We start from the raw sequence: 16,161 nt of genomic DNA, 5'->3' as shown, positions 1-16,161 counted from the left end.
TTAATCCTAATAATGCATTTCTCCTCAAGGACACAAGACAACTTCTTGTTCATAGTAAGAGGAAAATGGGAGACACGTAACAAAGATAGAAATAGCTCTAAGAAGTACCAGCAATGAGAAAAATGGAATAGAGCAGAAAGTGTGATAAATCAAGCCTGTCCTGCAGAAATGTGTATATTGTAAAAACAACAGGAATTTAAGCCATAGCAACCAGGGGTTATGCAGGAAGAACCATATGTAGTGCAGCACATGACTCAATAAGTAAACATATGAAGAGCAAGATTTTAATTACTTTTGCATGTACAGTATAAGATTATCTTCAAGCATCAAGTTTCATCAATTCTGCTCATAGAATTCTATCATAATTTTCACTTCAATCCAAGTCTTCATTTGCATCATGTGTAACAATGCTCTTCTTCAGAGTTTTATGCAATGGACCTGTAAGAAAATAAATTAATTCCATCATTGATTAGCAAAGCTATTGCTACAGACTAAATATAAATTTTATTCCCACAACATGATTATTTTTTCATGGATTTCCTTAGTTTGGGAAAATTCTGGTACAGTACTTCTGACAGACAATGTGCCCTTAACCCTTTTGCTGTGCATTATTTTCTCACAAATTTCCTGAAATAATACAATTTTATGGTAAAAATATGAAACATTTTCAATATGATGCACTATATGGTACTGGATGCTTCTTCAACTTCAGTTGAACACTGCAGCAAAATGGTTAAACTGTCTATCAATGTACAAGACTATTACCCTTTTAGACACCAGACAAAAAATAATTTTTCCAATGATCACAGGTTGAAAGGCCACAAAAAATCACAGGACTGTTATACTGCATAGCATACAATTTATACACAGTAGTAACTCAACCAGTTACAGGACATAGACTATACTTCAACATGGATAAAACAAGCAAAACTCCTTTCCAAAATGCATGATTTTCAACGTCAATTTGGAACTGTATGATAGGCTGGAGTAGCAGAAATGCTGTAGACTTGTATTTGGTACATAACTGGTTTAAATCCAGCTTAATTTGCCAGATATCCCAACTAAGGACTGTGATTTTCCTCAGAGTCTCCAGACAAACGATAAGATAGCATTTTTGAAAAGGTCGTGACTATCTCCTTCAAAATCCTTACCTACTCACCACATCAGGTCCATCTTCCTATCCTACCTCATTTAATACTATATACATACATCATCTTCAGCTGAGATAGTACATATAAATAATATAAGAATCCATCAATTACTTCAGATTTTAAATGTATCACACTACATCTATTTAAGAGGATAAAACATAAAGTTGAGGAAAATGAGTCATAGCTGGAGTAATTATGATCTAAATGAGGCTGTGTGAGGTATGAAGTCATCTCAATATGCCTATTTCCACTAAAGAACCTCACCCTCACTGAAGTTCTCTGCTGTTCTCTTCCTAAGCTCTTCAACATTTTCTTCAGCAGCTGCCCATTCCAGTACTAGACGACGCCCATACAAGTGCGTACTCTGACACAAGGTTTTGAAAGCTCGCTGTAAAGAAACAATATATAAGTCAATTACAAGTACAGGCAACTCTCAGTTTACGAACGAGTTCCATTCCATTATACGTTTTTGTTCATTATGTGTATATTACATTCCTATGTATCCTATACGTTAGCAGCAATTTTAAAGCATTAAAACCATGTACTAAACATCGAATGGTCTATACAATATGTTTTATTATAATGTATGTATGCGTTATGGTTTATTGTATACGATACTTAACGTACGCCACGCGGTGTGGCATGTAAACCAAGGTTTTTTTACTGGCTACATTAATTTTATTAACCAAGAACAGTTCGGTATAATTATCATATAATAATGTTCTGATAATTATTGTAATAAATACATTTTTTTAAAAGTTTATTTATTTAAATCTTACAAATATGTTCACTATACTTTTGGCATATCATTTTATAAGGAACTCTATCTATTGGTAAATAAGAAATTTTGAATGAATCGAACGTTCGTAAACCGAGAGTTGCCTGTATTTGAGAAGAAATCCCTACACAGTAACAATAAGAGAACGACATAATCATTGATCTGATGATACAAACTATACAAAAAATGGATAAAATGAAAAATACAGTGGTACAGACATGTTATTTGAGGAACATAACAAAGATGACAGTAATAAACAACCAATGTGGAGACCAGTAATACACATGGACTGTCTCCCTAGTAATCTCTCACTAGAAGTAGGAAGCACTTCATAATACAATTTTCTCCAGCCTTCTGTTACTGCATACTTCTTAGATACAAACATTCTCCTCAGCATGCTGCTGTCAACCATATTTAATATCTGTTTTTCTCTTAATGTGGGACATAAATTTTCAACATACACAAAATATAAAAATGGGACCATAAAATACATGAAAAAACATATTAAACAAGTTCCAGTCTTTCTGAAGTCCCTTCACATATGTATAAATGCAATGGTAAAAATAAGTTTGTACAAGGAATTAAGGGACATTTCAACATTGGGGAATGTGTTGAGTCAGGGTGGAACAGGTTCATTTTAAACAGAAAATAGGAATGTTATTCATTATATAGCTGAATGATCATATGGAATGATAATGTGCCAGTAATTACCTTGAATGCCAATTTCACTTTCTATTTCCTTCTAAAAGTCTTTTAAATTATGAGACAATGCTATTTACATTGCAGGAATAGTTACCTTTGCATCATGTTTTGTGTAGTAGTCAACAAATGCAAATCCTCTGTGTGATCCAGTACCCACCATTTTCTTGGGTAACCTTAATGCCTTCAGTTCACCAAACGTTCTGTCAAGAATGCAGAACAACATGGAAGTTATAATTATAAGTGAAGCATTGAGATAAATTAAAATTTAGTGACACAGGTAACGCCATACACATGTCAAAAATACCAACGGTTGACATAAATTCTTTCTATAGAGAAGAAATAAATAGTAAAGTATGTTCATACTTAAAATAACTGACTGCAGTCCAAACCGTTCAACTGCATTACAGTCCAAATTAGACCAAATCTCACCTCTGATGCACACAAGAATAGAATGCAATACAAAACTATTTCTGCTATGACAAAATATCAAAACCTGGAAAGAGATTCTGTGTGCTGCATACACTACAATCAATTTTACCATACACTTTAATGAAGAATAACAATGCAGACACATAAACATACTTAAATAAATCCATGACTTCATTTCTTGTTGCCTGGAAAGGAATATTCCGAATTAAAATTTTGGTGCCCGTCTGTTTTCCAATCTTGGTCCTTATTCTAGTTGTATGAACCTCAGTCCTGTAACATAAAATAAGGAAACCATTAAGCAGCAATCACTACTTCTCAGTTTCTTCAAAGAGGAATATCCTGTTATTCACCTCATTACATTTTCTAAACTCTTATGTTCCTTGTACTTCTTTAAATATAATAAATAAAAAAAGTTTAAAATAACAGTTGCAGATCTTGTTTAGATCCACATTTTGTGTTTTATAATAAATAAATACATATTACTTATCTTCCATGACACTGACTATTCTAATCAAAATCTAGTTATGTAGAACATCAAACCAAACTTACTTGGAAGGATGTGAACAAGAATTAACATTTTATCATGGAAACAGAGGTTGACATATCATGTAGTACTATTTACATGCAGCAGCAAGACAGGTAAAAAGTTTGTTTTTCTTGAAACCTTCTAAAATGACGTTAATGATTTCTTCCATTACATCATTGATTATATATATATTCTTAATGTGTATGCATAACAAACCAATTTTAGTACAAATGATTAAAAGTTCAAGGACTCATATGGACATAAATTAAATTACCTCATTTGCTTTAGTAGACCTTACAATACTGAATTTCAATAAAATGAGCTGAATATTTCACAGATTAAATGTGAATAGACAGATATTGCCATTTCATTAGTATTGGTCATATGCATTCTGCAAAAGCAACACATGATAACTGATCATTCTGTTGGATATACATACTTCATGGTTCTGTTGGAGCGCTTTAGTTCTATGGCATGCTCATTTAAAACAGACTGCTGAAGGGTCTTAAGAGCTTTCTCAGTACCAGCCCTCTTCTTAAACTGGATGAAGCCATAGCCCAAAGAGAGAAGCTGTCCTGGGTTCTTTGGATCCTTCTTCATTGCCACTGACACTTCATGAACTGGACCACATTTCTTAAAATGCTGCACACAGAATATTTAAAGTAGTAATACTTAATAATATGTAATGTTCCTTACAATATGGCAGCGAAACATGGGCATAACAACATGTTATAACAAATGACAGATTTTTATCAATGAGGTATCTGAAATCAGTGCTATGAACTGCACTGAGAAGTAACATGAGAAGTGATGATGTACAAGATTGATCAGAAACTATAAGACAGAAGAAGATGTCCAGCAATATCAAAGGAAGTGGACATGATGGCCAATGAACATTTATCAATAGCAATTCACTTGGCCTTGGAACCCAACTTCTTGTTATGGAAGAAGCAAGAGTAGTAACACTGTTCTATAAAATATGATTAAAAGGGAAATATTACAAAATTAACTCAATGATGATTACCAAAGACTTATTTTGCTTACTTATGCAGTTATAAGTACCATGATATGTATCCCATAGACTCGTCTAGCACTGGATGTCTTATGTTGATCCTGTTTTTGGGTGATGGTCTTAAGTAGATGTGGCTGTATTGCCAATCCTTTGATATCCATCCTGCCACCATTTTAACAGAAAAATTACTACCAAATTATACTTGTAGTACAAGTCCACCAAAAACTCTTTTGCCCTGAAGATGGAATCAGTAAGGATTTACTAAAATGTCAGCATTACAGCTCACACAGACCCACAGTAATAAACAAACCTTCGGATTCCATAAAAAAACATAGAATCTGACTATCTGAGTGTACTATTAGCATCTCAGGAAGGACTTCGCTCCATGCGATTTGTTAGTTAGTTAGTGTTGTAGTCCTTCCAAGTAAATTCCAAGTGGGTTGGTATCATGTGATTTGGCACTATAAAAAGTCTGCAGTTTGAAAAACAATTGTTGAAAAGCCCAAGAATCGAACAACCAGATTCCAGGACATTGTCTCACAAAGCACTGTGATCCATTCTTATGTTATCATCATCAATTTGATACTAACTTCTCTAATATCCTCTTGATTTGTGCTGAAGTTCAGATTCTTGATGAAGAGTGTGGTGTCTGGTTCAGGAGGCTCATCTTCATCAGATGAATCACCACTGCTGTTGCCTGTTTCTGCTGAAACATTCTCCTTGCTGGAGTTACCACCTTCTACTAAAAAATATGATATGTCAGTACACTGCAATATATACCTGAAATATACATATTAATACCATATTTAAACAGAGTGATATAAACAGATTTAAAGCATTTTTCCGACTTCTGCTACTATTACTATTATATTTACCCTCACTACTCTCCAAAGTCTTGTTCTCCTTGCTTGGTTTCGATGATGGCATTTTGAAGGTATCAGATGGAGCCCATTCCAAATAAAGTGGCAAATGTTTAAATTTAGTATATGCCAATTTTGTGAAGGCAATCTTTGCTTCAGATGGTTCCAGAAACTCCACAATAGCTGTAAAAGACAAACCAGTATTAAAAAACAGACAATAACAAGTATAAATCCTAATCAATATATTAACATAGAAATTTGTTTCCAGTTGTGAATATTCACTATAAGATGATATTCCTTAAGAAATTATATTTATGATCAGAAAGAGATTAGCTAAGCCACAATATACATGGTACACAACATGAGACTGTAATACGCACATGATGCGATGGTAAAACTCAGAAGAGGACAAAAATGTAATCCATAAAATATTAACACCATGTGTACCTGTACAAACAGTAAACCTGTCTCACTGCCAAAGTAAAAGGTTAAAAAAGCTCTATTACAAATCTGACTCTGTGACATTTTCAAGGTAGTCTTACCCCTGTTGCCATTTAAATAGAATTCCAAGATCACAAAGTGTGCCACTTAAGAAGGGCACGATGGACTGTTGACGCATCTCCAAATGAATCTTTTGTCCCTAATCTAGCATATTCTTTTATACTTAATAAAATATTTATTACCAGTAACACCAGTGGGTGGCATGACAACTCGTCCCAACTCCCCATACTTCATAAATATCTGTTGGATCTCTGTCAGTGATGTCCTAGCTGGCAGATTTTTTACCAGGATAACTGTTTTGGATCTCTGTTTTGGAGCCTGAAATAAAAATCAGACACAGCTCAGTATCATAAATTGTGGGAAAAACTTTCCATGCCTACTTTCCTTTTAATGTTCTAATCTCTATAGTATAGTGGCAAGCACCAACAATAATTTTAATGTGTTTTCATTTCAACGATTTTAATTTGTACATAATTTATGAACTACCAGCAGTATGTTTTCACCAAAGCACTTCCTATTTAATCAGAAATTATAGTGAAGTTATGATGTATTATTATATGCATACTATGAAATGTCTCAATAATTCTTAATTTTTCAGCAGTAAACTTGTATCTAAATAAGCCAACAATAATTTTCAAATGGCTCATAAAATTGATACCTGATTGAAAGCATCAAGATGGACACCACTCTCTTCCAGAACTTCTCGTATCTGGGATACAATTTGTGTTTCTCCCAAAGCCAATCTTACAGCTACACTTTGTTTTCCACTTGAATCCAGAACCTAAAAAACACCCAGTAAACAAATACCATAATATGTGCATCACTGAAACAAAGACACTGCTATGTAACTCCATGATGCAGGTTCTTCCTTGAAACTATGATAATTATTTGTTCATCTGAGATTTGAGGTTCCCACAGCAGCAAGTATGTCTTCTGGGATGTTGTGCCATGAGTCTTGTAGAAACTGACAGTCAACCAATGATGGAGACAGCAGGAAGTAAGCACCTCTGAAATGTCAGTTACTTTTCACAAAACTACACACTACAACATCTCAGCAATAATCTTCAGTTAATGAGATGGTAAAGAAACTCTGCTTTTACGTAACCCAAACATTTACTACCATGTTCATAAAAGCCCCCAGACCCTATTCCGAAGCATATGAATCCAGCCCATATCCTTAAATCCTATTTCTCTAATACTCACATTAATATTATACTCCCATCCTTTTAATTGTTCAGTAAAAGAAATACACCATAAATCGAGTCAATCAGTTATTTTGTTAGATGAATAGTTAACTCTAGAATTAAGTAACAACAAAGGAAATTTATACAAAGGTCCTTGTCCCTTTATACCCAGTTGTTAATTCAGCAGGTTCATGAACAAAACAGAGAGTAAGTAAAACAAAATACAAAGAACAGAATATGGAAATGCTATCTGTAGAAACAGATGTTACTTTTGGCAGGACTTGGACTCTGGCTGTGCTGTACACTTGGTTGAGTCCGCCCACCAAAATGTATCATTCAGAGGTGCATGGGTCAGTCTGCTGACACCTGCCAGTGAAGCAGGTAAAGTTTTTAACATTTTAGTGAGACAATACTAGCAAGCATAAAAACATCAGTTCTTTAGTATGCCCTTTTACAAACTACAGGTAAACTTGAAATATAAATAATTAAATTACTTTCACAGGTCCAATGGAAAGCAGCAAATATACTGCCTAATGTGAGGAGGAGAATTTACCCAAGTTAACATAAAGGTAATAAGATTCTGTCACTCCATAAGCAAATTTCTAATTGTACAGTAATATTTCCTCTTGTGCATCTTTCATGATCATCTTTAGAACCATACATTTAAGTAGGAAATTATTTTATGCATTTGCATCAACCAATTTCAAATATCTGAAATGTGTTACACTTGTTTTATATATTCATATTCACAAATTTAAAAATTAGAAACATTATTAGTAATGTTCTCCTTACAGTGACTACATTTGCTTTAATAAACATTACTTAACATTTAATTACTTTTAGTGCAAGTTTCACATCTAAGAAACAAAAATGACTGTAAGAAACTTTAGAACCCTTGAATATAAACCATAAATCAAAGAACAGAATTTTGGTTAAAATAAAATGTACTGAGACAAATAATCATACTGAAATTTGTACCTTATCTTTTGTTGTGTTGTATGTCTCGGCTATTAGATCTGCCACAGCATTCTGACCCAAAAACAGTGTGTTCCAATTATGGGACGAGGCAGCTTCTGCTTTCTTCTTCAGTAATTGCTTCTGTTTGAATGTCATCCCCTCTGCTCACAAAAGAAGCATTCCTTTAGATATCATCAAAATGCCTTATGGTACCATTATGTCTGTCCCTCCTCTAACAGTGTTTGAACCAAGAAACAGATTTTACACACAAACATTATATAAACATCTTTATTACACATCATGGATCCATAAGTTAGTCATGACAATAGGATGTGGAATAAGTCATAACAATACAATACATACATGCAAGTACAATTCACACTATCATATAGATTTCACATAGTTGAAGCAAAGGATTCACATAGAGTGGTGGTATCTTACAATCATATTTATTAGATTTAAGACTTTACATCGAGGTCAGAGTCAGTACATTTTTACCGACTCCGACTCCACCTAAAATTACTTCCAACTCCACAGCCTTGGTATGAACAACACTCCAGGCCAATTCTCTTTTATAAATTATAAACACTTAAAGGACTGGGCAGCTGGTTGCATATCCCCTTTGTCTCTACCAGGGACTTTTTAAGACACCAAATTTCACACAAAAAAGATCAGTCATGAAGTACCATAATCAAAAATTAAAGACTGAACTCTACAGGAATACCTACTAACACCTACAACCAGTACAGTTTAAAATGTTCATTAAAACTAAGAATCAATCTATACAAATGAAAGAACTAAAAAGGAAGTAGTTCTTTCAAGAACTTTTTGGTTCACATTTTAATTTACCCTTTTCCATGAGTTCTTCTAAGGACTGCTTGGCTTTTCCTGGAAGCAGATGAAGCATTCGTCCATGGAATATGGAACCATCCAATTCCATGAATGCTCTGGCAGCATTCTCAGGAACAAGAAAAGTCACAACAGCATAACCCTTCACTTTTCTTGTGTTACGATCCACAGGCATTATGACTTCAGTTATTGGACCTGCAGAGACAGCCTGTTTTAGTATATGAGGTAGCTTTTATGCCCAGATTTCATTACATAAGCTGAACTATGTTCACATCTCCATCATAATATTGCAACAAAACACCTTCAAATTAGCAGATGTATATAATTATTTAAGTCAAAGAAAATATATAAAATAAATATGAAAAGAATGGCTATGCAAGGCTAGAAAGAATGAAAAGGCTTTAACCATCCTTGAGGGAATGTCAATGTGTATCTAATAATTCATTTCTATACAATTAAAATAAACATCATTTCAAAAGTGTGAACTTAGAAGTTACACTGCATTGACATCTGCTTGCCTTGATGAAAAGCTATTGACAGTGCAAATGGTTAGTTTCCAAAAGCAAAAAATGATCTTAATAAGTTATGTATGTTGTAAATGTACAGCTACAACATGTCTCATAATGTTCTGAGTCCACGTTATGAACAGTTTCCTCAGTATACTGGAAATTTAAGCATTTATCTATAACAGCATAAAATATGACAGCAGACTCACCAAACTTACTAAAAAGTTGTTCAATATTATCCTCACTGATTGTGTAGGCAAGATTTCTAACAAAGATTCTTCCAGATTCTGCTATGGTCTCTTCATTTTTCAAATTTTCTTCTTGGTTCTTCCACTTACTGCTGTCCCTTCCTGTTACAGTTTTGGATATGGTGTCCTTCTCTACATACTTTGTTACCATTATCCTCTTTCCAGCTGCGTGCAGCAAAACACATCATTCAGTAATTTTATATGCTGCAATATTTGTTACTTAACAGTTACAATCCTCAATTTCAGTCTCATTTCTAATGGGTATCATTGACTAGTTTTCTTTACTTTCCTTATTCTACAACCATTTATTTAATATTCCAAATAACCTGAATGTATCCTTTTCTTTTTTTCTCTTTTGTTGTATTTCCAGCTCAAGTATATTGTAGGCCTATTCAGTGTAAAACTAGGCTGTAAATTAATTTAAATAAATATATATAATTAAAATTGCTAATATTTTTTAACAGAAACACTTAAAATCATACCAGAAAATTTCATGGTGACAGGAAGAGGTGCACATAGCTTGAAATCTAGCACAAGATTTAAAAATGTGTGGGGCTTCACCTCCACACTTTCACAGCAGAGGATTCAGGCACAGGTACAACTTTTATTTACACTCTTCAGTTTGGTTTCACTTACATGATACACAGAGTATTTAAATGTCTGTTGTTCAATATCATCCTTGGTGATGGTGTAGAAGATATTTCTCACAAACATTCTTTTATATTCTACACAGGAGCCAAAAAAAGCTAATAGTTACTAAGTAGCTCAAGAATACCATATCTTATGGAACCTATAGGCTCATTATCATGATAACAAAAGTCTGCCAAAGAACTCTACTCTACCTTTACATCCTATTTATCTAATATCTATTTTAATATTACTCTACCATTTATGCCTCACTTTGCCCAAGAGTTTTCCTTCCTTCAAGATTACTAACCGAATTGTATGCATTTCTCAATTCACCCATGCATGCTACATGCTCATCACTGATTTAACCACTAATATCAGATGAAGAGTATAAATTACGAAGCTCTTCATTATGTAATTTTATCTGTCATCATTTCACTTCCATGCTTAGGTACAAGTACTTACATCAGCACTTTGTTAAACACAAATTACTTTCAAAAGGAAATAAGGTAAGTAAAATAAATGACATGTCGTACTGAATGAAGTTCCAAACTAATCTAACCCAACTTAATGATAATCCACCCCTTTAGCAACATACCACTGCAGATGGTCGTTTGCACATGCAAAAAAGTGAAATCTAAGGGGAAAGTTTACATGAAAATACAATTGCCAAGGAAAACAAAAAGCATTAATCTTAATTATGTGCCTTACCTAAGAAAGTTAAATGTTTGATTAGAGCCTGCCTCACTTCTTTCTCTAATTTGAAACCAACATAAGCAATGCCTTTGCTTTTTGGAGGTAACCTGACACTTTTAGGTTTCAGAGGGTGAAAAAACTGTTTGACATCTTTCTTCTTAGCTTTGTATGCCAAGCCCCTGACTTTTACTGTGAAAAACTGAACTGATGGCATCTGTGGTTTATTCTCAAGTTTTAACTCCAAATGATCCCCCTTTTCTTTCTTCAAATAATTATCTTCTTCTGCTTCTCTCACAGTCTTCATCTTCAAATACTGAAATAAACACAACATACAAACATAGCATAAGCAGGAAAAGGAGCATGCATAGTCCCTTCCCTAAAAATATGTTATATCAAAAAATTAATTAAATACAAGTAATAGATCAGAGCTTTATATTTTCATATGCAAATTTCTTGTAAGATGAACTATTTTTGTGGAAATCAGTAAAGTTTGAGTTGAATGTCATGTAATGAAAATTATATGAAGAATAAGAGGAAGATGTGGCATGTAGCATGAAAAGGGGATCAGTAAAGAAGATGAGAGACATGATTAAAAGAAAGCTAATATGGTGAAAGAATATGACAGAAAGCAAAATGAGAGAAAGGGAGATTTGAGAATTCCCTCTGCATTCTCCTGTTAGTACATGAACCAACTTATCTCAACAAGTCTTTGACTTTAAGGGAAGAATATAAATTAATTATATTTAAGACTGAAGTGCTATGGTAATAAAATATTGTAGAACATTATATAGTGAAAAGATTAGTAATTTGCATTCTCTGCCTACTATGAAGAAAAATCAAGGATGAGATGGTCAGCTGTAGTACGAACATATGGGGGAAATGCACACAAACTTTTGTTCAGAATACCTCAAGGGAAGACATGAGGGAGACCTGGAAACATGGAAGACAGGATAATACTAAAATGGATCTGAGAAACATACATGAAGAAATGACTCAGGATAAAGTCAAATAACAGGCTTCTGTGAACAAAGTGCTGAGCCTCTGGTTTCCATAAAAGTAGTGAGTTTCTAGACTTTCTGATTCACTATTAGTTGTTCAAGACCTTGCACAATGGAGTTAGTAATTGACAAGCCTAACAAAATAAAACTGTCTTGAAATTTCAGTTTTACTATATTTAAGTCCACAAGCAAGTAGATTTTAAACTTTGTCCTTGACTATGTGAATGTGACAAACACTTGTCATTGTTTCTTCAGACATCTGAACATATGAACAAACATACCTCTAGGTCAGAGATTTTTTTCTTGGCAATATTCCCTTTCACTTCCTCTTCATCTTCGGATTCTGAGACAACATTACTTTCATGACCTGAATCATCATCTGCATCTAATAAGGATGGTTCTTTCTCAGGCCTTATATTTTTTGAGTCTTCATTCAACAATGTGTCATTACTCCATAGAGCTTTGGTACCTTTTGCATGAGTCTCCATAAATTCAACAAACAATGGATCATTTTTATGCTGAAATGAAGAACCAAATTCAAAACAACTGGTTCAGAACATAGAAAAAATTTTACACTATAAATTACTAAAATAATACCTATACTACAGACAACTATCTGTGTGGAACTGATATGATCACTACCAACTATATCTGAAGGTAGATCATTCAGTGTTTACAAACACGTTCATTGCCCCCAGGAAGTTACATGAAGTAAAACATTACCTACATTAGCTAGATTAAAACTGAATGAGTTCTGTCTCAGTGTTATGGTATGACCTGCTCATAGGCCATCTTACAACAGAATCTACAGCTGTTACTTCACTGCCATTTTCCATGACATAAATGTGATCACACACACTACTGGGTTCATACAGATAACATAAAGGGATTGTAATACAAGAAATAATGAACCCCACACCATCTATTTAAAGATCTATATAATAAATCAAGAATGACTGCAATTACACTAGTGGCAGTTACAAGAAAATCAAACCATGTAATATTAAATAAATGCACAAGTATATCTATAATAAAAGGGCTTCCATCCTAATGACATCCCTCTAAAATTAAATATGATTCAAATCAAAATTAGGAAAATATTATCACATAAATACTTTACACAAATAACACAACAAATATGAGTCCTGATATCTCATAATACCTTGTCTACAAGTTCTTGCACTTTACTGTCTTTCTTGTTTTCCTCACCGGACTTCCTATTATTCTCTTCAATTTCTTTTTCCTTAAATACTCCATGTTGTTTCTTAAATGCTGAGCTGTCTGGTGCATATCTACTCCATGCCTTTGGTTTACTTGGGTCACCTATAGTAAAAAGTACATTGACACTGACTGATTCTTAGTGTGTACGTGTCTCTGTGTGTGCATGTATTCTTAAGTTAATCACTGACACTATTTATACTACGCAGATTATACAGTGCTGAATTCTGAATAGACAAGGATTTGGGAAAATGCTGATGCAGCTTATTTCCTATCACCTATCTGTGAAGACTGAGGAAAAACACAAAGAGCTTCAGTCACTTAAACGTACAGTACTTCCAAAATATCATAACTACAATGTTACCATTATACAGTTAGCAACATGAAAATACGTTTACGTTATTAGAAAGGAAACAAAATATAAAATGCTTTCACTTTGATATAAGCACATTTACAATTTGAAAATGAAAAAGATTATATTATATTAGAAATTAAACAGAAAGATTGTTATTTTTTCAACAATTCATCTGTAATTTTGTGCCCTCTTGATGTATTTTTAATGTGAAGCAAGTATCATATAGACCATTTGAATGTACAATACAATGTGTTATTCTATATGTATAATATTAACGATACACTAAAGTGAAACTGTCACTTACCTAAACCAGCACATAATTCAACTTTTATCCTAGATGCTTTGATACAACTATTATTAAAGTACAATACAGCATTTTCTGCTTCTTCTTCAGTCTTAAAACCTACAAATCCAAATTGACGAAACCTTCCATCCTTTGTATACTTCAACTGGACATCTGTTACAATGCCTTTCTCACTAAATATTTCATGAAGTTTTTCTGTTGTAATCTGCAACATAGTTAAATACAAGTTAGGAGTTGTACACAAAGCATTGCAATGTTGATGTTTTTGTCAAAATATACCCATTGACCTTTGTAAATAGTCAGGGATTTCCTTTCTGAGAGAACACAGATGTGCATGAATGTCTTCATGGAAAGTCCCAAGTACAACTTAACAGTAAAACTCTCTGATATCAAATTCAAAGGAACATTCAGCTGTTAACAACTTGTTATATGCATATGGATGGATGGACAATTCTATTTCAACAGGTGCTTTGCAGGAATGCAAACACATCTAAAACAATTAGGATTAAATTACAATATTGTACAATCATAGGTACTGTTACATAACAGATCAAGTGAGGAAAATATATACAATCAATTCCAGAGATCCTTCATGACAGGCATAAGTGATATTAACAACTGAATTTAATGCAATTACTGTTAATAAAGCAATGTCATTTTAAGAGGACTCTTATCACAATGTCACTGATCACCTACTACAGCAAGCCATTAGCAAATTAGGTTGCTCATTAATTCTTGGGTTACATAACAGATCTTTTTCAACAGCACAGGTTAAGGAGTGTCTGTTAGGTTGCTGAAATCCTCCTGAATCTGCCAAGGTACTCAGGTACAGAAAACTCTAGAAATAACACTGATGTGACTTCATTTTTTGACCTTTGCCTACATAACAGAAACGTTTTCTTCAACCTCCAGCCACAATATTAATCAATCAGTGTCAGCGACTTGCCTTATAACTGCTGTTCCAGAATTCTGTGCAAAGCTTCCTTTAATATCATTACCTAGGCTTACAACTATTATGTATAAGTACGATTAAAAAGCCTATTTTGGATAAATAGTTACAAAGTATTCACCTACTGCTACTGAGCCATCCAAAAATATAGTAGGATGTTACAATGTCTACTGCCTATGTAATATTGCTATATAACTAACTAACAAACTAACTAGATGGCTCATCACCGAATTAACCAAAGCCCTCCACAGGACCCTGTCCTGGGCCAACAAAATCCAGTCTCCTTCAACTCCCATCTCCCATAGATCCCGCCTGACATTATCCTCCGATCTACGTCTAGGTCTCTCCAGCGGTCTCTTCCCCTCAGGCTTCCCAACCAATACCCGGTGCACACCTCTTGTCCCATCCACGCGCGCTACATGCCCTGCCCATCTCATTCTTCTCGACTTAATCACCCTGACAATATTGGGGGAGGAGTACAAATTTTTAAGCTCATCATTATGCACTTTTCTCCATGCCCCATCTTCTCTCCTAGGCCCAAATATCCTCCTCAACAAATATTGCTATATATACTTACGTAAATAGAAACTAATTTGCTCAGTGAGGTTAGGTATAGACTTTCTCAATATCAATCCCATTCTTCATACTTACAGTTTTTGGCAAGTTTTTCACAATTAATCGTGACATTTCTGTATACTGTGGATCACAGTGTTAATATGATTTTAAATCACTAATTCTCATGTCCTCAAATTATTTAAGCATACTGTAAAACACATACTCTCACGTTTTATAAACACACACAAGCGCTTCCCGGCACGTGTCGTAGAGGTTGGTATCAATACATGGTAGCAGCCACTGCCAGGAGTTCAGTCGGTAACATTATCAACTACCATCTAACTTCATCAAACAATCCCCCTTTCCACACATCCCAAACAATAAAAGGTTAATTTTACAAACCTGAGGAAACAGTCTTCCGAGATATTGAGCCGTGTAGACCGGAAGAAATTGACCGACATTTCAGGGGCTTGTAACTATCAGAAGATTAGCAGAACTATCACTGCCAACTCTCATTATCAATTGATCAAATCACAGTTTCAATCAATACAGACAAACCACTTGAATGCAACTGGAAATTTACAATAAAAGATATAACTGCCTAGAGAATAACAAAGACTTCATATCTGTTATCTTTAATACCAGACAGAGAAACTGCATACTCTAAAAACACTAATAAAATTCCGAATGATAGATTAAAATGTATAAATTTGTTATAATAAATAATTATTTAGTTCATGTATATTAAGCAATAAT

At 33.9% G+C, this 16,161-nt stretch overlaps 1 protein-coding gene across 2 annotated transcripts; it reads right to left on the bottom strand.

Annotated features, from left to right (window-relative positions):
• Window positions 1–270: 270 nt before the first annotated feature.
• On the bottom strand, window positions 271–15,677 carry LOC110827433 (putative RNA-binding protein 19). 2 transcript variants are annotated; one of them, XM_022059096.2, is made up of 17 exons: window positions 15,502–15,677; window positions 13,902–14,106; window positions 13,187–13,347; window positions 12,306–12,542; window positions 11,042–11,339; window positions 9,665–9,868; window positions 8,950–9,144; window positions 8,122–8,261; window positions 6,618–6,740; window positions 6,142–6,277; window positions 5,474–5,641; window positions 5,189–5,340; window positions 4,026–4,228; window positions 3,214–3,330; window positions 2,726–2,831; window positions 1,416–1,539; window positions 271–438 (listed from the first exon to the last, which is right to left on the bottom strand). In XM_022059096.2, the coding sequence occupies exons 1-17, from the start codon at window positions 15,535–15,537 to the stop codon at window positions 374–376; spliced, it is 2,670 nt and encodes an 889-aa protein (XP_021914788.2). In that variant the 5' UTR covers window positions 15,538–15,677; the 3' UTR covers window positions 271–373. The 2 variants fall into 2 exon arrangements, with proteins under 2 accessions (XP_021914788.2, XP_021914789.2); XM_022059097.2 differs by having other exon boundaries at window positions 5,189–5,337.
• Window positions 15,678–16,161: the final 484 nt, after the last annotated feature.

The sequence above is a fragment of the Zootermopsis nevadensis genome, unplaced genomic scaffold (genome assembly GCF_977971745.1).
Source record: "Zootermopsis nevadensis isolate Lab colony 2312 unplaced genomic scaffold, Znev_1.0 Znev_ptg000010l, whole genome shotgun sequence".
Taxonomy (NCBI): domain Eukaryota; kingdom Metazoa; phylum Arthropoda; class Insecta; order Blattodea; family Termopsidae; genus Zootermopsis; species Zootermopsis nevadensis.
Note: the sequence above shows the minus strand (reverse complement) of the source record. Positions and strands in the feature narration are given on the sequence as shown.